We start from the raw sequence: 14031 nt of genomic DNA, 5'->3' as shown, positions 1-14031 counted from the left end.
GCAATTCTTAAACTACCCAAGTTGTTTAGGAGGCTGTTTCCATTTTCTGAGCACTCTAGGGAGATAAGCTCATTAAAGTGCAAATCCATGTCTAGTGAGATTTTAGTTAGTTAAAAGCAATACAAGGAAAGTAATTTCATAAAGTATTATGCATTACTACTTTTGTATTGGGATTTCCCCAGTTGCAGACTTACCACTGATTGATTGCAGGAGTGTTGAGAAAATTCTTATTATCTTTTGGCTGTCAGATAAACGTATTATTGGATGTTGTGTAACAAGTCCCTTAACCTGTCTTCCCCAACATATCTTTCTCCAGAATGATTCCAGGATCTGATTTGGTGTTAGAGTTTCTAAGCTCTGTGACTTTTTTTCTTAGTTATTCATGTTTTTCTTAGTTTTTCATGACTCAAATTTTTCAGAAACACATGTGAGGAGAAAAACATTCCCGGAAACTACAAAGAAGGGGTGAACTGTGTTTGCTGTCTGTGCTCTGCTTTTACGTGATAGCTTTCTGGGACATTGTGCTGTAGCGCTATGCTCCTTACACTGGCTGTAGGGAAAGGCAGTAAGAGCGGACTATCTGTTTCGTACAAAATGCTTATGAAAGCTCTTTACAAAATGCTCACAAAGAACTTAAAAATCTCAGGCTCTGTACAAAGCTCCTTAATGGATTAGTGCTGGTCCTTGCACATACCTAGCAACTGCAGAGTGGTATTTGCCCTCCTGAAGCCCATTTTTACACATCTGGTTATTAACTGAATAATTGTGAAGAAGGACACAGCAGTGCAGAGTCAACATGTGGAGGAAGTTCCCTCATAACTTTCTGAAGAGGATGAATCATCTGTAGAAGGTCTTACCATATTTTCAACCTCATCATTTTCCTGGAATTGCTGGTGCTGATCTGTGTTCAGAAGTGTATCCTGTTATGGCTATGAACTCATTGACATTTAAATTAATACCATCCAGAATTCCACTATTCACTAAAAAGCCCCAGGAAAAATGGATTCCTGTGCCTTAATCCTGAACTGGCATAAACCTTGCATTTTGTCCCTTTCCTCCATTTCCAAGGAATGCAAACATAAAACAGTGGAATAAACAGGACCATGCTGTAATTCTGGAGCTGATGTTCACCCTCTAGAGGCTCAAATTATTAAGAAAAAAATTATACTTTTTTTTTCCTTTTCTAATGGCATATACAAGTTACACCGAATACACTTAAGGCCCTAGTTTTTACTTAATATACATTTAAAATATTTACCTTCAGGTGAAAAAATTCCAGCCTTAACTAAAATAAAAATATGTTCTTGGGACAACTGATAGTGCTGATACAAGAACTTTTGGTCTTACCTGGGTTAAATAACACCTGAAGAAAACCAAACCTTTCCTAAAAACTGGTAGTTTCAGTAAGGCCACCTAGTTGACCTAAAAACTTTGTCACCCATTGGAGAAAGAGTTTTTTAGCCTTCATCTTGCCTTCAGAAGTGGGATAGCATGTTATGTGATCTAACATACTGATTTCAAGGAGATCAGCCGATTACTAGCAGTCTGGGAATGCCAGTTTTTTTCTATGCTCTATTCCCATGTGATACCAGTTTTCTAAGGAGTTGGACAACACTTTTCAAATGCAAATGCCTCTGGTTAAACTTCCAACCCACACCTACTCCTTCAATAAACATGGTCAAATTTGCTACAGGAAGGTGCTGCAGTCCCCATAGACCCTTGTGTGATTTATGGGATGTCATAACTCCTGAAAACACAACTTGCCAAATGGAGGGTCTTGAATTCTCAGTATTCTCAGGTCTGAGAATTGCTATCCTGGTTTACTAAGTAAATGAAATGGTATTTCTGAATTCACTTATCTCTCACTCAAGAATTTAAATGAGCGGAAAAATATCTCTATCCGTGAGCAATTACTCTTACTAACCATATGGCAATTATATGTGTCCCCAAGGGGAGAGTCTTTATTTTGTCATTAATTATAATTTTATGTGATTTGCATCACCACACCAGAAAGATTATATTAGCTTGCCTGGCAACCCAGGATATAGGTCAAATCCTCGTGGTAGTGTTAGCAGAGTGCAGCTTTATGCTCTATTGTGAACACCACATACGCTCCCACAATGCAATTCCTCCTGGTTAAATACAGATGTAAGACTAAGGCTTGTAATCAAGGAATCAAGCCCTAATCATTGATTACATTCTGCTTCACAGCTTGTGAAAGGCGTTGTTGTGGATCATTAGACATAGCCCCTTGCAGGAGCGTAGGATTATTTATCTGTCACCAGTTGCTTTACTCTCATTGCTACCAGTCTTGCAGCTATCAAACAGACATGGCTGCTACAATGCAGAAGAATGTGAATGTTATCAATTTTCTTCAATACCAAGCAGAGACAACCACATTTATTTCCAGAAGACAGGAACAGGTTGACATTTGTTGGTTTTTTTTGTGGATTTGGGTTTTTTTACCACCTGGAAACCAACATAGTGACAGGTCAAAGAAGCTAATGGCCTTCTGTTACAGGTAAAGGACCATGTTTTTTCCTGTGTTTTGGCTGCAAATGAGAGAACATTGGCAAGAGAGCTTGTAGCACAGAAAAAAGTTGTTTGGTTTTTTTTCCCTAGAAAACATAAAGGCTGAAAATTATGTAAATGGCATATACTGGTCAAATTCAGAATCCACAGTTCAACCTTCCAGTTGGCAATTCCAGGAACATTTAGCATTTTCCCAAGGAATCCAAGTACATACTCTCCAATGAAGCTTATGCTCCAATGCAGAGAAATAAAGCCGAATAAGGAAGCTAAGCAGATGCTTCCTAGAGAAGTATTTTAAATATTACATCAATTTAATTTCTGTTACTGACTTACAGCAAGTGACTGACTGTGTCCAAGTTTGCTTTACTGTGAAATCAGTTGAATTCCTTGATTCAAAGAAAAGATAGGTGAATCTTGACACTGTGTGCTTATATAAAGGACAGCCAATAATGCTCTCTGCTTGCCTTCCTGGAGTGCTTTGTGGCTTAGTCCATCTCTGTAAGGGGCTTTCACTCCAACAAAAGAAAAACCATAAAAAATTGCAGAATACTATTCTCCAAGCAGGAACAGGTCAAATTCTGAGTCAATTTTTCCTGTCACTTACTAGATATCCTGAAGAATTAGCAACAAATATATGCACGAGTATAAAAGGTATTTAGAAGTGGATTATTTTAGTGTTACCAGTTCACTAGGGTAAAGGCGATGGCATTTCACAGCAGAGAATGAGTTATGAAATGAGTCTGGGGATTCTGCGAACTGTTTAAACCAAAATTAATAATAATTATTTTACCTAGTGCTTGTTTTCCCTACAAGAAGAAAAGAAACATAATATTTGATCTGTCATCTCCATAGTATCTGCAGCATAACAGAAAGAAAAATAGTGTTTCTTGTGTAAACTGTTTGTTAGTGGCATATTTTGACTAGCTAAGGAACGAAGGTTATTGCAAGCACCTCCATTTAACCTGCTGCCAAGTACCCTGCTAGATATTCAGTGGTCCTGTTGACACTGATGATGCAGAAGTTTGCAGCAGATATAAAGGATAGCTAAGATAGAGCTTTTTCAATAACATTAGAATGACTGAAGTCTTTGGCTGTTGTGATGATGATGCAATGTGAACATTTTCTCTTTAATTTCTAGGTCTCGTAACAGATTATCGGGTAAGTACAGTATCAATGTGATTAATACCATTACTTGTATGTACTGGTATTTTTAGGACTTCATTTTCCATTACTACCATAAACTTCCAAACTTTATGTTTCTTTACAAGAAGGATGCAGCTCGCTAAATTTTTTAACAAACAGAAATTTGGGGTTTTTTTCTGGTTTTTTGGAAAAAATATTTAAATGCAGAAATTGTCTTTCATGTGCAATATCTTTAGATTTAGGCAGTACAAAGAAATTTTCTAAAGTTGTGGGTTTGGTGGTTTTTTTCTTTAACATAGTGAATAACACAATTTTAAAAAAAATTAAATGCTTCTCTATTTAAATCTTTTACCATGGAAACACTGTTGTTTTGAAATGGAAAACGTGCCTGTCTCTGTAGATGCTAGACCCACAGCTTTAAACAAGCCAATGTACATGAGTTTCTCAGATACTTGTTTTTCTAAAGCCTTTGAGGAGAATTCAGGATGCACAAAGAAAATTTGATTTGCCTCATTTACCCTTCCATTCTGACTACAACCTCCTTTGCTAATTTTAATTTGAAAATTTTGAGTATTAAATGGCATTAATAAACAGGGATTAATAAACCAGGAATAGATATTTCTTCTATTATTTGATCCACCTCCAGCAACTGCCCATAGGATGTGGCAATGTGGTTCACTTCAAAACCATGGCAGAGCATACTTTCTGCTGTGTCAGTGCAGTGGTGGCCTCTGACACGGGCTCTTCTCTCTGGCTTGCAGCACTGGCAAATCCCCCTGGGCAGGAGGTTCCGCTCCCTGAAGCTCTGGTTCGTGCTGAGGATGTACGGGGTCAAGGGGCTGCAGGAGCACATCCGCAAGGTGACTGGGAATTGCCTTCTTGGGTACCCTGTGGTGGGATGGCAAGGGAAAATGAGCTGGCTGCCTATCTACCCTCCTTGACTCCTGTACACATCAGAAAGCACAGGAAACAGTTTAAGGCAGCTCAGTTCAACAAGGGTACTGCTTGTTTGCCCCATCTAAGTTCACCATTTCGTATCATGGCCGGATCAAAGGTGCCATTTATTTTGTGCTCATCTTTAGGAAAGAAACATCTCAGAATCTGGAAGTTCTACAGTATGGTACCACAGTTCCCTGTCAAATTAAGCCAGAGCACATAGATGGTTTTACTGTGGAAGCACATGGATATTCATTACCTCTTTATTTTATTACTATGCATGTATTGATAGGATGTGTAGATTATGATTAAGGAATACAGTGACTTATTTGGCATGTCTACCTCTGCTATTGCTTTTTTTCCTGTCTAAAATATATTTTTGTTAAAAAAAGAATGTGTACAATTTACAGTCTGTTGATACTGTTATAAGTACTAAGCTTATTCTTGATGAAAAAAGGAGAGTTTTTTAATCACTAAAAACACAAGTGGCGCCCATCTAAATTATATATATACTTCCTCTGTAGCAGTAAAGTCAAATTCGAGCATACCTTTCCATCTTTATGAAGTTCAGGGAAACCTCTAGTGAGGGGAAATCCATTATTTGGCTCTAAATATTTACAAAAATATCCATTAGCTAAGGGCCTAGCCTTGCATACCAAATTCCTTGCAGACACACATTCCTTTCAGTTTTGGTACTAAACAGAAGAATTCCTAAGAAAAGTTTTGGAAGACTCATATCAATTCCATGGCCTTTTGTCAGCCTAGTTTCCACAGGTCAGTATTTACATTCAAAAAATTCTCTCTTTCCCTATTTCCCACATATTTCCCTGACTGTCCTGCCAAAAGCTGCTTGTCTTCTAGAATCATAGCTGAGGACCAAGCATTGATATTTTCTGTGACAATTCAGTTCGGGAAGGCTAAGCAAATGAATGTTTTCATAAAGATATTGACTCCAAAGTAAAACCCTTATATGTTTCCTAATTTGTAAAAGCAAAGATTTCCAAGGGCTTGTTGAAATGAGTGTGTTTGGTTTATATTTCTAAGGACTAAATTGTTCTTCAGTACAGATATAAAAATAAGTTATGAAAAGACAAGAGGGATAATTAGGTGAAGAATTTTTCTCACTGTATACATCTTGAAATTGGAACCATTAAATTAATTTCTCCTCATACCTCCTTACCCACTAGCAATGAATGCTGGTTCAGTGGGTTCCAAAGCATCTCAAAAAAAACCCAACTAATTTATATCCCCCACAAACCTCTGTTGAACTTAAATTTCAATAAATAATTGCATTTCATTTGTTCCATAGCAGAATTTAAGGTATCTCTTGTGAGTTTTCAGGTATGTTGATAAAATTATATCACTGGCTGGAAAATAAAAATTAAAAATGTGTTTCTTATCTTGTACTTTTCCTGTCTTCTCAGGAATTACCGTGAGCTCCAAGTAGATTGTGATGACTTTTCTTTTGGTAGAGTAGTAATGAAGTATCTAAATCAGCCTGACATTGATTTAAATTTTCAAACCTATAGACAAGTTTCCAAATGAAAAATAATGTGGAATTTAGCTTCACTTGTTAGCTGAACTCTAACATTGCTCACCTCCATGCCTGGCCTTGAGAAGCTGTTTTCTTTTAAACATATTGTAGCATCTTGCAAATAACAGTTTTTATATTCCCACTGCTGGCCAAGGCGGTTGCAAGCAGTTCCTACTCCCAGGCTGGTACTGTCTCCTGTGTACTTGGGACTTTTAGCTGGGTTTTAAGGGAAGCCCTGTACATGCCAGAACTATTTCTGAAGCTGCATCTGATGATTTGGAGATGCTTTTGAGTGGGTGAGAGTGGACATAGGTGGAACGGCAAGAGACCTAGGAACAGTGACAGAGGCAGGTACTGCAACCTTCCAGTGGAGAACAGAGGGCTGGAGCTGGGGAAGCAGGAAGAAGTGCTCTCTCTCTCTCTCTCTCTCTCTCTGTTGTGTTATTAAGGAGTTGCCCCAAGGAAAGGGGCAGAAGAGTAGAGGTTTGAAGCTGCTCCTTGGGCTGGAATCCGGGAAAGGACATGCCTAGGTTTGCTCCTAAGTCATGGAAAACTCTAGGAAGATCTGTGCAGTATTTATAGGTTCCTAGTTACGCTTCTTTTGTGCAGCCTGGTGTTACTTACAAAGGGATTTGAGATTTTCAGGAGATGAACTTCTGACATGATGTAGAGGGAAAAAACACTGTAGATCCTTAAGAACCCACCCTATTTGTTGCGTGGTAGCAAGTTTCTGTGTGGAAGACCGAAGACATCTGTTACTATCTCTTCAAGAGGTTTTTTTCTTGATGTAAACTGTCACAAAAATTATTGCCTCCCCTCTTTTATTTGTATATTTTAAGGAAAATATGTTTGTTGTGTTTGCAGCCTTAAGCTCTACATCAAAATGACTGGATAACCACTGCAACTTGGTACTTGCTTGAGGATGGCATTTAGGAAGTAAAATATTCCCAGGAGATGAGAATGTGTGACTTGGATTTAGATGCAGTAACTTTTTTTGTTTTCCAAACATTCCACTTATGCACTCTTTTCACACACAGCATGTCATATTAATCTATTGCAAAGTATAGGTTTTAAAGCAGTGTTTGTAAAGGGGAGGATAGTCATCTTTGAAGGATGTGGGGAGAGACAAATACAAATTTTGGAGTTAAGTCCTAAAGCCACAGAGGAGATGTAAAAAGAGAGCAAACTCAACAACAACAGTCTTCTGGACTGATACCAACCACTCAGAGTCCGTATAAAATGTGAAATCCAAACGGCCCATTTGTAAATGGCTCCTTTGCAATCTGCTTGACCATCTCTTTATTATTCCTTTGTTGGTTTAAGTCCTCTCAATGAGCTCAGAAGTAATTTGAGAAATTTAATACGCAATCCCTATGAATATTGTGACTCAGCTGAATCCTCCTTAGGACCAGAAGTAATCAGTGTACTGAGGATAATGAATGCCATTAAAAATTAACAGTGAGTCCAAGAAGCAGGAACTGTTAAGAACAGCGATACTAGAGATAGTATTTGAAGGAGAGTGAGTGGCACAGTCCAAGTGGCTTTTAAGACTCTTCTGACAGCATTTCCCTTCATTGTAGTGGGATGCAAGCTAAGGCAGGCAAAAAAAGTGAAATATATAGGAGAAAAAGTATGAAGTGATCAAGACTAAGGCAGTATGCATATCTGCCTTACACTACACAGTAGTGTACTCGGATGCTTCAGAGAAGCTCCCTGCAATCATTTGCTTGAAGGCGTTGCCCAAAAATTAAAATTCAGTTTGAACACTTCAATGCAGAAGCATTTAAATTTATATTCATAATTATAGTTATTTACTCACAGACATACATAGGAAAATACCGATTTTTAAAATACGGACCACTTCTTAGTGCCTCGCAAGTCTACTGCTCCTATTACTGATTATGTAATACATTTCCCTTAATCCAGAATAAACAAATTAATTAGATCCCTTGTTTCCTTTCTCACTTCTCTGTAGAAGAGCAAAGGTTATGTGCCTGAGATAATAGTGACACATAACAAGCCTCTTTTTTTCAATCAGCTAAATTGCCCTGCAAAGACTGGGGCTGTAATTCTGTTCCTATATACCAAGATACTTCAGGATACTAACACAGTCCACCTGATTGCACTCTGAGAATGCACCTGATGGAGGGATTGCTTAAATGGTAGTTTTAGAAATAGTATATGAGTTGGTTTGCTAATGTCTACACTTTTGTTAAATCAAATAACAGCTCTAATAAAATAATTTTGAAAAGTTAAATAATATTTGAATGCCAACTTCAAGTTAATGGTGCTAGGGACACAGCTTGACACAGATGTCAAAATCAAAAGCATTGGAAGATTAAGATATCCATAGGTCAGGCTTGGTATGTCCGCATTCAGCAGAAAACTGAGAACAGCCTGTCCATCTTCTCCTTCTTTCCTATTCTCAGTTTCAGTGCCTGCAGTTTTATTTTCACAGTGTACTTGCCTGTTTTTAAAAGCTGAAGCACTAAAGCCACACTTGTGCTCCTGTGAATTATTGCCATGCTCACATCCAGAGCGTAGGTACAGCTTTTGGACTTAGACAGGCACGTGTGACACCTAAATGCCCTGCAGTTTCACAGAACTTGAACTTCCAGCCTTAATAATATTTAACTTCCAGGCTTAAATAATGTTTAACTTTACTGCTGCAGCAATCTCTGTAAGAGCAATTCAGGATAACAGTTTACGGTTCAAAGGTGCAGGGCCTTGGGTAACTATATTTATGGAAAGCTATACACGTGAAACTCCAGTTAAATCCCCTCTTTCTCTTATTCCAGTTCAGTAAAACCTAAAACGCTTGGTGCCCCCCAGCGTCTTTACCAATTATTGCTGTTTGTTAAGACTTGATGTGAATAAAAGTATTTGCATCCAGACGTGAATGCAAAATACTTCCAGAATTTTGATTTGTGACTTACCTAAAGATTTTCTATTTTCCCATGCTTTTATTTATTTCAAATTCCTGAAAAATCATTTAGTTCAAGAAGTGGACATAAGTACCTGCTATAAAATGCACACCTTGGGTCTCAAGTTTTCTAGTACAAACTTCTCACAGTAAGCCAGATCTTAAAAGTTTGCTTTATTCAATTCTTACCCAGATAAATTTTGATGAAATTCAGCTGATGATTACATTCAGCTGCTGGACATTTGTGAAATTCTTACCTCATTGAACATGATTTTTTTTATGGCTTTGATTTCCAAGACACAGTGCATGCAGTGCAGAATTTTGTGGAGCCGTGTAAAAGATGTTTGGTTAAAGCTATAGAACACAAGGATAGGAGGAGACAGTAAAAGACCATTACAACGCCTGTGCCTATTTCACATATGCTTTTCACGCACTTATTAAGCATGTAAGTATCTGTATGCATGCAGATACTTCTGGTTGGATTTCACAGCTGTAAATAAATTCATGCTTTGTGTATTAGCAGAACATTCAAATGCCTTGGAAGGAATTGAGGATTTTATTGGTCTCATTCCTGACTCAAAGAGCTTTCAGGCTAATTTTAGAGGGAGATGATAAATGGATGTAACAAACAGCAGAGCGGAAGTGGTAACAACAGGAAAACTGACTGGTTACATAGGGTACCAGTGAGCCCAGTAGGAAGGTTTTGAAGAAATATTTTGATTTAATCTAAAGTATGTTTTTCTATTTTAAGAAATAAAAAAAAACAGCAGAAAGCTATGATTAAGATTGCAAAATGTGTTGGCTTTTTTTCTTCTTTTTTTTCTATTTTATGTAGTTTCTGTTTTGCCTTGTCCTTTTGGAAGAAGTTCCTGTGAGATAATACATTCCACATTTAGCACTGACCCAAAGTGATATGTTTCATTTTTGTTCAATAGCCGTCCTTGAACTTACAAAAAGTCAAAAGTGCAAAAGCATGGGCTTAGTTGTTCATTTTTGTAAAATTATTTGCAATCCTAAATATATTAAAGCTGAAAAAAATCTTTAAACATGACTTGTAGATGTTTCAGATAATTTTTGGTATAGACTGGCTGTTGCATGAAGACAAACTATTAAAATGGCTGGTTGCTGTTGTTGTCTTACCTTTTTTTGGTTGGTTGTTTGGTTGTATTTTTTGGCATTTTCTAGAGTAGTGAGCACTAAGCTAATGATATAGCCAGTAGGAGGGGGTCTGGATAGGGTACTGCAGGTATTTCATGAGAATATGTGTTGGTTTTTTGAAAGTGCTTTTAAATTGATTTTCTCTTTGAAAGAAAGCAAAGAAAAACAGAGTATGAGACTGCAAGTATCACTGACTAATGTTAAGACTTCTCAGCTGGTTTTTAGTATGTCTGTTGGTATTTTTCCTATTTATTTGAATTTTGGTTTCATCTGCTTCAAAATAATTGCTCTAGCTTGGTGCCCAGTGTCATCCTTTTTTGCCTCAGTAACTTCTCAACAGGTTTGCTGAGATTTGCTGTCCATTTTCTTGATTATACAGCCATCAACTTTTTTTTTCCAATGGAACCCTAGCACCCAGGTCAGAATAGTGAGAAAGTTTTCCCTTTCTTCACAGATTTCTCCTATTAAGTGAGCTATTCTAAAAAGTGTATCTTTCCAGCTCAATTTTCACTGAAATTGTGACAATTTTTCCCCTGTACATCTGTGCACTTTCCCCTTTCCCTCTAAGGACTTCTGGATTCTTTAGCCATTTCCAGCCAAAACTAACAGTGGTATAAAACCTAAAGGAGAACTATTAAAATTATTTACTCTTAATGTGGTATCATATCCAATTGTGCTGAAGTGTCTCAAGAAGTAGACCAGCACTGCCTAAGACAGACTGAGATACTTATACAGCAATGGCTCCATATGGTCTCTGGAAGTCAAAAATGGGATGGAAGTTAACACAAACAGATGGCAATATGTGAATATTATCACACATCAGCAGAAGGAACAGAGCAAAGGAATGGAAAATACTTCAGCACACCTTTTCTCTTGGTGAATCAAATGTATTCAATGTAGATACTCTTTCTCTTCTCAGCACGTTAGACTGTCGCATCAATTTGAACACTTAGTCCTTCAGGATGAAAGGTTCGAGATCTGTGCTGAGGTTGTTTTGGGACTGGTCTGCTTCCGGCTGAAGGTAAGGCAGCTAAATCTCCCATTTCTTCTCTCATGGTTTATAGCAACACCAGAACCTGCAGTTCAATACAGTCTTTGTGGTTGATTATTTTTTAAGGAAAGTAAAGTGAATTTGTTTAGAACAAGGCAGATGAAAGAAAAAAGCTTTAGACAAATTTCAAAAGCTTAAGAGAAATTAGAGCATATTAAGGTATGGAAACATACAGTCAAGGCAGACCTGTTTAAACCAGTCATATAAAATTACTTACATTCTGTGTGTGAGGAGCTTTGGTAAAGATGACTGTTTTAGTATATTTCTCTAGACTTCTGAATATGGTGAGTGTGTATTACTTGTTTCATGTCCAGTTAATTTCTTATGTGTATATATTTAATATTCAATTTTATTTAAAAAATACTAAGATAAAAACAGAGCACGAAACACTTTTCTTTAAAGTTTGTTTTTTCATCTATAAAATTTGATAGTAAAACTGGGAAAATTGAAGTAAGATGTGTTTAAGAACAGGTTATGTGGGAGACCAGCTTTCCTGGTCTGCTTTTTATTGCTGAACATGATCCTTTTGCCCCATTTGGCCTTTCATTCCCCAAAATCTCTCAAAGTGCCAAGTTCATTGATGTGGAGATCTTCCCCAATGGAAAGCAGAAAATTCATTCTGCACTTGGAGCATAAAATCTGCAGTAGTTGGGAGGGGTCATTTGTTTCAATCAGTCATTAAAAGGGGATCAGTGTCTCAGTTTAGGTAAAGAAACCACTTTCTAGAGGAGCTTGCAGCTAAAGCCTCTGCAGAGGATTGGATTGTAACACTGAACCTGACCACCAAGCAGCAGTAACAGTAACAACAGCACTAGTGTTTTCTAGTTAACATGATACCTAAATGAGCTTTTGGCTTTTCTGAAGGCTTGCAAGCACATCTTTTCTCCTTCTGGATAGTTTTTTTGTAACAAATTATTTTCTCAGTCAGTCAGTTGCCCCAGTCACCTGAGTTTGATACAAATGGCTAAAGAAGCTAACAAGTAAATAAAAAAGTAATGATGGGTTCACCTGGAAAAGGAAAAGGGTTTTGTTTGAATTTATAATGTTTAAAATAAAATTTAAAAAGACCCTGTGTTTAAGGGATCAGACAGATTACAGAATGTAGTTTTTTTCAGTCAGTGGAAAGATCAATATAATCTCTTTCCTAACAAGAACTTTTAAAAGATGTTGAGGGATAGATTCTGTGGTTTTATTGCTCAATAACAAAATGTTGGTTGCAGTCTGCTCTCTCACATGGAACAAGCAAACACTAGTTTTGCAAATCCAGACACAGCTGTTAGTCAGTGCTCTACATTTACTTTGAAGGAACAGTTCTGGTGAAATAGATCATAGCAACACAGGAACTGTCACTTTTGATCAGACCAGTAGCTCATCTACATCTGTTCTCCTGTCCTTCATGATTCAGAGGAAGAAGTCACATCTAAAGGGAAAGATATTTTTACAATAGGAGGTAAATATTGGACCTTTAGCAAGGAAACCTTTGGACAAGTTGTAGAATAAAGGCCTGATTGCACTGAAAACCAGTGTTAAAAGAGCAGTGTTTTTATTTTTTGCCTACCCAAACCAAAAAAAGAAAAAAAAACCTAGCAAGCCTTCAAATTAGGAGGTTTTTATAGCTATTTTAACAGCTTTATTTGCTGTCTATATCACTCCTTCAAAAATCTTTCTGTCATTTTTGTAATTCATCTAATCATATAATTCATATAATTCATACATCTTAGAAGCAGGATATTTGTAACTTTTATGTAGTTACAGTAGGATTAAGGGTCAGGGGACTTGAACTATATAATACTGCACAGCTGTAAAAGTACAATTTTTTTTCTTACTTCCTTTGTTCTTGAGAAGCTTTTTTTTTTTTTTTTTTTTTTTTTTGCTTAGCTGTAACTTTTAATTTTTTTCCTTTCACACTGTTGAGCAAATGGACTAATTACCTATGACTTTCATATTATAATTATTTCATCAAATATGTCATGCCAAAGGGTTAGTTTTAGGCCTCCTTGTCATGACTGCAGATGAATACAAGTCAAGCTAGTAATTTCTCCAAGGGAGTGAGAATGCTGTCTGATTGAAGCTCACAGACTCAATCAAAGCTGCCTTCTCAAAGCTCTGGGAGAGGATTAGTCACTACCAACTTCAATTTGACGTGACACCCGAGTGTCACAGCAGCCCTAAGGTGGAGCTGTGAGAGTAGAACAGAAGAAAGATAAATTAATCTTTCTCCTTCCTCCCTTCACTCCTGCCAACTTAACATCGTGTTACTGCTTGTATTGCCTGAAAGTCAGCACTGTGCATTTGATATTAAAGGTGAGGATTGTCATTTTAATAATGCATTGCCTTTGCTAAGAAAGCAGGACATCATTGTCAGCAGTGACTGACCTATAATAGGTGGGGACTTACAAAACACCAAAGTTGGTCTATATTCTTAGTTAGAAGCATTTCAGTCACATAAATATCTGCTAGAAGAGTAAGGATAAGCCATGAATTTTAGGACTTCACACCAAATTTATAATAACTTGTGTTAAGACAGAACAAGGTTTTGACTTGGGTTCAACTCTTAATTCTTAATGTGATCTAAAAAAGTGAGAATGATACATTTATCCTTGCTGCCAGTAGGAAACTGTCTGCCTTATGCTTTGGTTTTATATGGAAAAGGCTAAGCAGGAAAGTCACAATTGCCTGGATTTCAGAGAAGGTGTTTTTTGGTCAGGATGTTTTCAAGAAGACCAATGCTGCCACAGTAGCACAGCTGCTGCT

General features: G+C 37.2%; 1 protein-coding gene across 5 annotated transcripts in view; it reads left to right on the top strand.

Moving 5' to 3' along the window:
- The window catches only part of DDC (dopa decarboxylase), a 69679-nt gene that overhangs the window by 50979 nt on the left and 4669 nt on the right, over window positions 1-14031 (top strand). For all 5 annotated transcript variants that reach the window (XM_038128578.1, XM_038128580.1, XM_038128582.1 and 2 more), the window contains 3 exons: window positions 3671-3690; window positions 4437-4535; window positions 11146-11247. In XM_038128578.1, the coding sequence (XP_037984506.1) occupies window positions 3671-3690; window positions 4437-4535; window positions 11146-11247 (221 nt within the window). The remainder of the gene's footprint in view (window positions 1-3670; window positions 3691-4436; window positions 4536-11145; window positions 11248-14031) is intronic.

Source organism: Motacilla alba, chromosome 2 (assembly GCF_015832195.1).
Source record: "Motacilla alba alba isolate MOTALB_02 chromosome 2, Motacilla_alba_V1.0_pri, whole genome shotgun sequence".
NCBI classification, from domain to species: Eukaryota; Metazoa; Chordata; class Aves; order Passeriformes; family Motacillidae; genus Motacilla; species Motacilla alba.
This window is presented reverse-complemented; position numbering and strand designations above follow the sequence as displayed.